Source organism: Tyto alba, unplaced genomic scaffold (assembly GCF_018691265.1).
Source record: "Tyto alba isolate M040663 unplaced genomic scaffold, T.alba_DEE_v4.0 Super-Scaffold_6, whole genome shotgun sequence".
Lineage (NCBI taxonomy): Eukaryota > Metazoa > Chordata > Aves > Strigiformes > Tytonidae > Tyto > Tyto alba.
This window is the reverse complement of record NW_024881327.1, coordinates 19,985,975-19,997,002: the sequence shown is the minus strand read 5'-3', so window position 1 is coordinate 19,997,002 and position 11,028 is coordinate 19,985,975. Positions and strand designations below refer to the sequence as shown.

The 11,028-nt window shown below is 39.7% G+C and overlaps 1 protein-coding gene across 8 annotated transcripts in view; it reads right to left on the bottom strand.

The window, feature by feature from the left end:
- Positions 1 to 798: 798 nt before the first annotated feature.
- The window catches only part of STOX2 (storkhead box 2), a 148,010-nt gene continuing 137,780 nt past the window's right edge, over positions 799 to 11,028 (bottom strand). For all 8 annotated transcript variants that reach the window (XM_042807788.1, XM_032999027.2, XM_032999026.2 and 5 more), the window contains one exon: positions 799 to 6,566. In XM_042807788.1, coding sequence (XP_042663722.1) covers positions 6,371 to 6,566 — 196 coding nt within the window. In that variant the 3' untranslated portion in view covers positions 799 to 6,370. The remainder of the gene's footprint in view (positions 6,567 to 11,028) is intronic.

Sequence of the window (11,028 nt, the reverse complement as noted above, 5' to 3'; positions counted from 1 at the left end):
CCATGGCAGTAGTGTGCGCCACTAGTAGGTGACAAGCCAAGGTGCTTATGACAGCACCTACTTCCAACAGATGCTTTTTTTTTTTTTTTTTAACCTTGTAAATCCTGTAAATACTCATAGCCAACCTTGGCAAACAGCAGTTCTCCAGGCAAAACTCTGGCAAAGCTTCTGGAGCCTAAACCCCCTCAAAACCTTCTCCCAGGTGGTGGTAGAGAGCAGGAAAATGGCACCTGCGTGCTACGTTGTCCACTTGGGCCTTTCCAAACAGCTGCTGTCACCGCGTGGAAAAAAAAAAAAAAAAAAAAAAAGAGTTGTTTTTTGAAGAATGTGACAAAGACCTCCTTGCTAGAGCCTTTTCTCCTGGGTGTGCACACCAGGTCTTCCTTCGGCTCATGAGGATGGAGAGGAGAGGAAAAGAGGGACCTGGCACCTGTTGCTCCTGGCATCAGGCTGCCCTAGAGGACTTCCCATTTCCTGGAGCTCGGGTGCATCTCAGCTGGGCGCTCTCATTTGCAGCGGGGGCCACAGGCCCCCTGCACCCGTCATCCTCACGTCCGGTCCAAACCCGGATGCTTCAAAATCAGTGAATTTTCTCCCTTGTACTCTTACTAGAATGACTCAAGAGACCTTCTAGGAAGCGTACATGAACACAGCAAGTTGTTATGGCCCTTGTTTTTCTGAGGTTTCTGGTTTGTTGTGCAAGGTTTCCTAAGTGAGGGAGAGAAACGGCGTGTTAAGCGGAGACGTAAGTATTTTCTCTAAAAACCACCGATGGGTGCAAAGAATCCACTTAAAACATATAACCAAATGTTATTTAATATCTTAAAAAGTAACACAATCCAAAATGGATATTTCACACAACACTACATAAACAACATGAACACAATATTACCATATGGAGGGACTTTCAAATATAGACTTACAAAAATCCCTGTCCTTTTTTTTTTCCTTTAAATTATTATACTAAGCATGACAAGTAATCATCATTTACAATATGGTACACTGACACAATAAAAACCATGTTACAAATGTGCTGTTATAAATCAGTAACGTTAGGGAAGACATTTCATGAACTGCAATTATTTCATATGAAATACTATACAATATAAACAGAACATCCATCTTGGATGACCTTTACAGCAACCAGAGACCAAGTAATTTTTAATTTTTTTTTTTTTTTTTTTTCAGTGCAAACACATTTATACAAGGCAGTCTTGGCTGCAAAACTCCCTTCTAACATACAGTAAGTCCCACTTGCATTTATTAACTCATTTAAACCTAATGCAACAGCCACATTCAGCCACTCACAGAAAATTACCTGCAGAGTTACGATCCCTTTAAACTTAAGTCTCCTCCACACATAAAAGTAACATCTGTGCCAATTACTCCAAGGGCCCTTTCACACTTCTGGGTGGGTACCCTTCGGGTGGCTCTGCCCGCTCTACAGCACGAGGGCAGCGTACCGCGGGGCGAATGGCCCTTCCGAGCTGGGAAACGCGTGGCGGCCGCCGCGGCGTCCCGGCCGTGCGCTGCACCGGGGGTTCCACCCCGGCCGCTCATCCCCGGCCAGGCGCCCCCGCGGCCTCCTGCTCCTTCTCTGCGCTCAGTGCCCCGGGGCGGGCGGGAGGAAGGCGGGAAACCCTCAGCTCAGAACTGAGCTTCAATGGAGTTAACCACCCACTCCCATCTCCGTCAGACCCGCGGGAGGCCAGGGGAGTTACGCCACATTTACCCCCGCGTAACTGAAACCGACGTTCAGAGCGCCGCTATAAAAGAAGCGCGATAGTCCCGTTCTCTTCTAGCACCAGCGTGGCTTTCGGTGGGTCCACTGCATGCTTCTCACGCAGTAACGATGCACTTTACTTATGCTGGGGGGGAACACTTTAGATATATACCTTTTTTTTTTTTTTTTTAAAGAATTTCGTAAAAAATAGAACTTTTCTCTCTAATACTGTACAGTTTTCTTCAGAAGAGCAAAGAGAATTGTAAACTGTGGGTGTGACACCAGATTAGGAGTGCTATTTGCTTTCTCAGCACAACAATTTGAACAACTGTGTTGGGAAAAGCTCTGCGAAATGTATCTGAAAAACAAATTTTTAATTAAAATAACTGTTTCTAAAACCACTGCTGGCAGTACCCTGACGACTGAGAACTTGGTTGGTTTTGGCACCGCTAATCCAAGAGTCTCTGCAGGACCGCAAACTAGTTTCTCTCTTGACTTAAACAAACCAAACGCATCAAAAGAGTAACTTCAGAGTATAAACACGAAACACTTTGGTTAGCTATTAAACTTATTCCGGTAACTTTAAGAAAGCCACTGGTTAAGCGGTTAGTCCACGGACTCTCACCCTTCGTTTTTTCCAGTGTGCCTGGACATGAAGTAGGATCAGTGAACTCTGCCCACCCCACGGGCTCGCGAGGCTTAGCTGGTACCACGTCAAGTGCTTCGAGGCCCTGGGGCGAAAAGGAGTGATTTAAGTACAAAGTATCATCCGTGTTTATGATGGCCTCTGAATACTGCTTTGCCTGATCTCTTTTCTAAGAACGACAACTGCTGGCAAGCACTCAGGCCATGGATATTCATTAAAATATTTGTTTTCCAATACATTTTACTTCTTAAAGTCGAGAGAACGTTGTTTCACGTATAACTGACATTTTACAGCGGTGCAAGGAGTCAAATGGCTAGTGATTTCTAATCTTTTTTAACTGAAATACTTAAAACAGCAAAATCAGCTCAACTGATGATTGTATATTAATTTGCATCAGGATAATGGTACTAGGCGTGCTGAAAGAGGTGTTCATAAATCGGGATTTGTACATAAATGGGATCTGCTGAAGTTCAACTGCCACTTTCTTCCTTTGGTTTTTGGAAAATTCTTTCTTTCCTCCCTCTTGAAAGGTGGCTTGTTGCAGCTGGCTACTTTTCAAATGCCAGCTCCATTTTCCTTGGAAACTCGCCCACCGTTCTTTGAACAATAGGCACATACCTCGAGTAGGGACCCTAATATTGCTCCCAGTGAAGTCAATTAAAGAAGCAAGTGTTTCAGATGCACACAATTTAGAGACTAGAGTGTGTATCATTAAAGGAAGAGCTGTTTTAACATCTCTGCCACTTCAGAGAAACCATGACCTGATATGTTGACAAAGATGGAGGCAGAATAGGGCCCAAAGTATTTGAAGGCTGCCAAGAAAATAACCAGAGTGTCTTCTGTTAAACCCTAAACTGTCAATCATATTTCAGAGACTGTTGATGTCCCTAATTTGCTAAATTACAAACACTTTTTCAAGTTCTACCAGGCAGAAATTTTAGCAGTAACTGGGGAGAGGATGGAAGGTTTCAGCCTCCCTTTCACTTTTATCCCAATTATGCAGCCTTGTCAAAGTCTTTAAGTGACTCATCTGAAAGCCAGAATTTTAATATCGTAGAAGGAAACTGTGGCAATGGAAACATGATGACTTCATACGTAAGCACTGACACACAAGAGAATGCCATGACCTAATGCTTCAAAGTTTTCAACCTTGCTTTGTACAATACACGTTTCATGTTGCTGCATTTCATCAGATTCATGGAGGTAGTTATATGTGTAAAAAAAATTACCATAAAAGTAACATGTTGTATTATAATAATACATATTAAGTGTGCAAAATGCCGACAGATTTGTGTTGACCCTTTACAGTTGAACACAACACAGATTCAACCTAATCTAACTCTGTAAACCTTTAAATTGATACATTAGAAGAATGATAGATAAGCAACCACGTAATACAAGGCTATGATTTCATCAAAGGATTAGGGTGACATAAAGCACTCAAGCTCCACTCTTGTGGTTTTGTTACCAGAACCTCAAGATGGAATTTCCTTATATTCCATTGTTGATTTTAAAAAGGAAAAAAAAAAAAAAATAATTCAAGATTAAAACGTTTCTATTTGAAACTTCTGTTTACATTCTATATTCCAAGAGTCACATTAACATTGGTACAGTGCCATGTCAACATTAATATGACATTTCTGTTGTCTGCTGATCTCTGGAAACTTTAGGAAATAACATACTATACAGTTTATAGGTATGTATTATCGTATATTGTTGGAATTATGTCTCCTGTACAACCAGCTGCCTGCATAAATTCTGATCAGTTTGACAAACAAATATTTCCCCCAAAGGCGAAATCTGTTTTTGCTGTTCACATTTTAATACTGCCATTAGTACTTCAGATCATCACTGTAAATTTTATCGTTTCGACGTTTTTATTTACTGAATTGATACATACTACTGATGTCAGAGCTCATCTCAGAAACAAAATCACAGTCAGCCACTGCATAGTATATGACAATTCCCCACAAAAACTCTGACTCTACAGTTCGCATGGAGTAAGTACGGCTGGAGTTACATACTGAATAATAAGATGCGTCATGCAAAGCATTATATGGTAATTAGAGCACATCTTGGAAGGTATGGTAAGGCAGAAGGCTAAAGGCCAAGTGACTTTGATAACCAACCAAAAGCACAATAATTTCCTTTATGTGCACTGAAAGGTCTTATTGCTCCTGTGAAATGGAAATTATACACTGAAACCAAGGAAAACAGACCTGTGCATTGACTGGGTGTTCTCGACAGAACTTGAAACTGATTGTGTCCAGAGTCAGAAAGCTGTTTTATAAGTAAATGAATTATATCCAAGTGTGTAACATAAGGCTGAATCTTCAGTAAAGACTCCTGATGACAATAGAGAACATGAGTGAAGCTCAAATGACTTTGTGTACAGAGTCATACATGTCACCAGAACCTGATGAAAATACTGGGTTTTAATATGTACAGTTGGGTTTCATACCTGTGTACTACAAGAGCTAGACAATGTAAACATCCCTTTTCTATGCAACAATTCGGGCTGTTGAACATTTTAGAATCTTTTCTTCCACCAATTCATCTGTTCTGATAAAAAAAAAAAAAAAAAAAAAAAAAAAAGAGTTAAATTTGGAGTCAGTTTGTTGTGTTACCACGTTGCATGAGTAACAGAGCAGAATGTGACCCTATACCTAAAAATTACTCTTGGAGTTTAACTATCCTTAGAAATTACTCTGCAGTAATTAGCACAGTACTAATTATTTTGGAGTAACTGTTTAGGGGAGAGCAATTAGGATATACCATACCTACAGAATTCAGATTTCTACTGCCAACAGTGTGGACACATTTAATTTCTAGAAACTAGACATGTCCATAAAATGCTGAATTGCAAATAACATCCACTGAATAAAAAGGCCAGAAGTTTATAATTCTCTAAATTTTGTTCTCTGATAATCACTAAAATGTATGCTATTTTTAATAGCCTAATTTAGGCACTCTATTTAATAAGCTACATAAAATAGATTTATGTCCTTCCACTAGAAAGAAATCAATTCTTCAGGCCATACTTGTCATTTATATCATAAAGAATATTTTTGTTCCAAGAAATTAGTTATCCTGATTCCTATATTAATGGCAAGTTGCAATACCAGAAGTGACACAAGAACTAGATTATCTTCTTTAAATTCTTGATTTATACTGAAGACATTTGTTATATTTTGTGTCACTCCACGTTGTGGCTCCATGACAGTTATAACTCTCCCTTCCCTCCCCACTTCCCCCTCTACACAAAGGCCCACCGCCTCATTTGTGACTATGGAAGGTCAAGTAGCAAGTCTCAGTAGGTAAACATCTCTCATACTTTTGAAACACAAAAGGAGAAGCCGCCTCCCTTCCCACCCACCATACTTAGAACAAAACAAAACAAAACCCCAACCTCTTTTTACTCGCTTCAACGGGTATTTGCAAAATTGTGTCACAAAAATGCACAGTGAAAATGACTGATTAGTATTAATAATTCACAGACAGAGCTGAGGTCATCACTTGTCATGTTTGGCATTGGTTTTCCTCATGGTGATCCTGGCTGGTTACTTTCAGCAGTGGCTCAGTTTTTGAAGTAAAAAACGATCAACTCTCCAGCAGAGTTTAGCCTCTGACCAGGGGCATCACACATCTGTGGCATTTTTTTTTAAATGAAGTTGGCAACTGCATGGACATTGAAAATGCAGATTACACTTACAGTGTCTAGACTTTCATATATGTGCTCAGTTACAATTAAGTGAAGCAAAAAGTGTACATATTATCCCTACTGCTATTCTGTTGCTACAGAGCCGCAAATGTGAAAAGCAATACCTTGAAATAAAGATTTCTTTGTTGCCCCTAGTCTACATAGCAGCACAGTTTAAGTAAACACCAAAACTGTGGTTGAGATGCTTTCTACATTTTTTTCCCAAAGATGTAAACATCAGTCCCAGTGTCGTAAACTTTGCTGTATAGGCTGAGACAGAAGATCTGAGGCAGGATGACTATCAGACACTAGTGACAGAAGCTTGCAGGCAGTTAGCAGGTTTCTGCAGTTTCTCAGCTTCACTTGTTGGCGGGTCTGCAGTGGCTCGGAAGTTGAACGTGGGGCCTGCGCCACCGTGCGCAGGGCTCAGAGCGGGGTTCTGACGTCGGTTGCTTTCAACAATACTTGAAGTGTTGGATGCCAGGCTCTCACGAGTACTAGAACGGAAAAGAAATATATATACACACTCATATACGACATGCCTATGTATCTACTGACCAGACAGGAAAGGAGAATGGGAGTGTTTTATACAGGCTTCCTGTGTTTGCATGTTGTGTCACATCAATGAACCACCTCATTTTGATGGTACACATATGTTCCTCCAAAATGGGTTCCAGAGGTACTCAGCGGTCACCACACTGTAACACGGGTATAGCACTAAGCAGAGCTGAAGCTGTCACACAAACTGTAAGCTGAACCAGTATCAAGCATCTGGATTTTTCACTTAAGGAAATAGCTTCCATCTTGCGTGTGGAACATACTAATTTTCTTTCCTGACTAGTGCGTTTTTGCAAAAGGCGACTTCATCAAATCAGCTCTGTGACTAGGCAGAGCTACGAGAGCAGTCATGTCACACAGCTTCCTCTGATGTCTCCTCTTCTACCTATGTCTTCATACACAAAATACTAACTCAAAATGCTACTTTACATTAAGCCCACAATGCTTCTAAACACAACACTTCAATTTAGCTTTGCAGCTGAGACAGTTGCAATTTACAAGATGCTGAGAAATCTTCACTGCCTGATCCGTGATCATGCCCTGAACAACCAGTGCTGCTATTTTATTCATGAAATGGACAGCATTCCTTTAGTTCTAACATATCATTTATCCATGTGAGTGACAGAACACTGAGCACTTTTAAGGACTAAGCCTTTTAATGACATATCTAATTATGAATGCAGAGGAGTCCATATTTTAGTCTACAGCTTTTAAAAAGCTCAGCCAAGTTACGCTAAGGCTAGTTTTACCACTACTACTCTTTTTGTTTTCTTTCCGCTCTTAGTTTTTGATCTCTAAATAAAGTGTTCATGTGTAGAGAGAGGTTTGGTTTTCCAATAGCCACGTGGCCCCTGGTTATGTATCCTTCATCTATATCTCTACTTCTTTGCAAAATGACATCACCACTTGCTATGGAGATATTTACAGAGTACATTTAGAGAACTGAGTGGGTTTGTTAAATAAGCACTAGAAACAAAGATACTAATGACAGAGTTTCACAGTCAGTTTAAAGTCAACCTAAATTTACCTGCTACTGAAAGGGGCAGCTCTTGCCTGCCTTGTGTGGACCTGACCCTGCCACATGTTCCTGCTGCTTCCCTGATGCTGAGCCTTGCAGCCAGCCAGATCAGGGACCGCTCTCAGTTAAATACTAGCCCTAAGAAAAAAAAAAAAAAAAGATTAGTGCTAGCATCAGGGGAAGAGTAGGAATAAACAGCTTTGGATGTGGCAGGGGGAAATGTGTCAGTGCATGGCGTAGGGGAAGAAAGAAACACCTTGTTCAGTTGTAGGGCAGATTTAAATCATCTTAAACTGACTGAATCTGGAAAATCAGTGGTGCTGTTAGGAAAACTCACATAGATCTTTTAAATTGACTTAAATGGTACTGATCATCATCTGCCAATTATCACCTTATTGTCAGCAGTTCCAAACAGCTATGATGGGTAATGCACACAGTAAGACATCTCTCTGAGCTGCAATGATGTATAGTGCACTTCTGTTGCTCATTTTTTAATTCCTCTCCCTCTGCTTTTTAATGAAAATAGATGTAACCTTTGTTTTTCAGAGATCATTCAGTATTGTATCATTCTTTATGGGACCACCAATTCCATATCTTCAAACATTTTCCATTCTGATATTACAAACTGACCATTACAACATGTATACATGAAGACTGAAGTGAGAATTTTGCATGCAGAATAATCCCAAAATTAGCTCTTTCTTTAAGTGACAAAAGAGCAGCAGTGATATATATGCTACAAAAATAAAGGAATAAAAACGACAGCTAATATTTACTATATACAACTTGCATAAAAGCAATGAACAAAATACTGTGAGGCTGCTTTCCCAATGGTGATGTATTCACAGATTTCACACACAAAATACTTCTGAAGTCAAATGACCATTGCAAATCTCTAACTACATCCTATGGTTTTGTTGTTGTTGTTGTGTTTTTTTTTTTTTTGTTTTTTTTTTTAAATGTTCCTTTTTTCAATCTGTCACACTTTAAAAACATACTTTTTCTTTCACAGTGTGGCATCGGCAATTTTGATTCCCCAAGCGACACCGCATACTTCAGTTTAAATGAAAACATACCACCACACCTCACAAAGTCAAGAGTTACACCACCAGTGGAGGCTAGAACAGTATACCTGAGGAGTATCACTACATGCACGTCCTGTTCTTGTACTCTTCCCTAGGCACCTGCTAATGGACACTGTCAGATCTAGGTGAATCTTACCAGATGGATACTGGATGCCTTTTCTGTATTTGTTGGAAAAGGGCTGGGGAGTACATCTTTTGTTACAAGGTAGGAAAGTAGTAACAACACGGTAATTATAGCCAAAGGGCTGAATTCACCCTCAGCTCAATTTATTTTTATAGACTTATACTGAGGAGTGACCAAAACACAGCAAAATCATCCAATTTAATCATCTTGATGCAAAACACGTGAAAAAACCTTTGAAATATCCAGATTATATGCTGGTCCTGGTTTTACAAAACAAATACGTAAGAAAACCCTATGGAATGTTGATTATTTTTTTTTTAAAGCTTACTTTATGTGGCCTTGCCAAAAAAAAAAAAGACATTTGTTAATATGTAAACAGTAAAATAATAAAAAAAAAAGGGATGTGTGGAACATAATCATTATTAAAAGCTGCTTATCTGTTTCACTTTTGATCTAAACAAAATGGTACAGCAGCACCAAATCCAGTATGCTCACCATATTCTGTTTTCTTGCAAGCTAAGTTTAATCTTAACATCAACAGAAATTTTAACTCTCGTGTAAATAATTAGGGAAGGAAATGTCTGTCTTTCCATTAACCAGAAATGCAAGCCTGGTATTCAGCTAGCAAAATAGTAGTCTAAGAACTGATTTTTATCCAGTCGATATCCTATCCTGAAGGTGAAATGCACTCTGTTGAGTGAGATAGTTTGAGCAAGAAGCAACCACCACCGTATACTCCCCCACAAAAAAAACTGACTGCAAGTATAGCACTTCAACTAAAAGAAGAGATTACATTTAAAAAAGAACGGTGCAAATAGCCTCATACAACAGTTGTACGTGAGAAAGATGCCAAGCATCTGCAGAACAATCAATAACAGGAACAAATTCGAAACCTTAAATTTCATTTTTAAGCTGGACTCAGTGTAAGTGGTACAATTTACTCAAATTATTTTTCAAATTTTTTACTCAGAAAAATTATACATATGTTAAAAGCCTGCTATAGTTTGATAACCACTGCATGCTCCAGCAGGCCCAATAATTGCTGCCTTGTCATTAACATCAAGTGGGAGTAGCCACAAAATCCAAAGGAATTTATTCCAGAGACACATGACTTTAACTGAAAATGAAATTTAGTCCTGTGCAGAAGCAGGAAATCCTTCACATGCCTTTCTGAGAGCCTTTGCTATAGATTTAAAAAAATATGTAATTCTGAGGAATAAGAACACTATTTACAGGGGGGAAAAAAATAACAAACCAACAACAAAACCCCAAAAAAACATTTTCTTTCACCTAATACAAATCCAGACTTGGAGGTTTTATTTTTAAACACAGGCAATAAATAATTTAAGCTTAAGGAAGACACTATAAGAGAACTGCTATTGTAAATTATTTCTGTGTTCATAGAGTCATAGTTCTGAACTTTGATGGCTTGCTATCCAGGGCAAACAAACCCAGTCAAGCTCCATTGCAGCAGGGATCTAGGACTGTCAAAGGTCAGAGAGAGAAGTAAGAAGGCTGAGCGAAGGATTCTTAACCTGGAAATGAGCTTGTGAAATCTCCAGGGCAGGGAACACACCAGCAACTCTCTCCTCTCTACGCCTGTAGGACACCTAGCACACTGAGACTCCTGTGATGTCTGAGATCCCTGGAATGGAAACGACTAACCAGCATCACCACACGCAAACGCCTGGACCCTTTCCCCAGGCGTATCAGGCAGGGCACCTCTCTCTCTCTGCTGATGCAGTGCTGGGTCACCTCTGAAGTTCAAATATTCTGAGCACTTTCAGCCTTGGAACGGCTGTTCCAGTCTCACCAGTCTGCAATGGTGATAGATAACACTTCCAAAATTTTTGAAGAAAACAAATAAAAAAGCCCAAACCTCAAAAAATCATCATGTTTTGGTGGTTTTTTTTTTTTTTTTTTTTTGGTCTGAGCCAAAGGTTATGACACCTAGTCATGTCTAGTCTTCCAATTAGTCTTGTTGATGGTATCTTAGAGGGAAAGGGAATAGGGGGGAGTATGCAGGAGCTTATCCCTTCTATTCTAAATGCAAACACAAGTTTAATACAGAAAAAAAGGGATACAGGGAGGTTTTCAGCAAACAGAAAATGAACTAATACAGAGTCAATGCCGCACATGGTCATTGGTTGCTTACAGTATGGTGGGAAACCCAC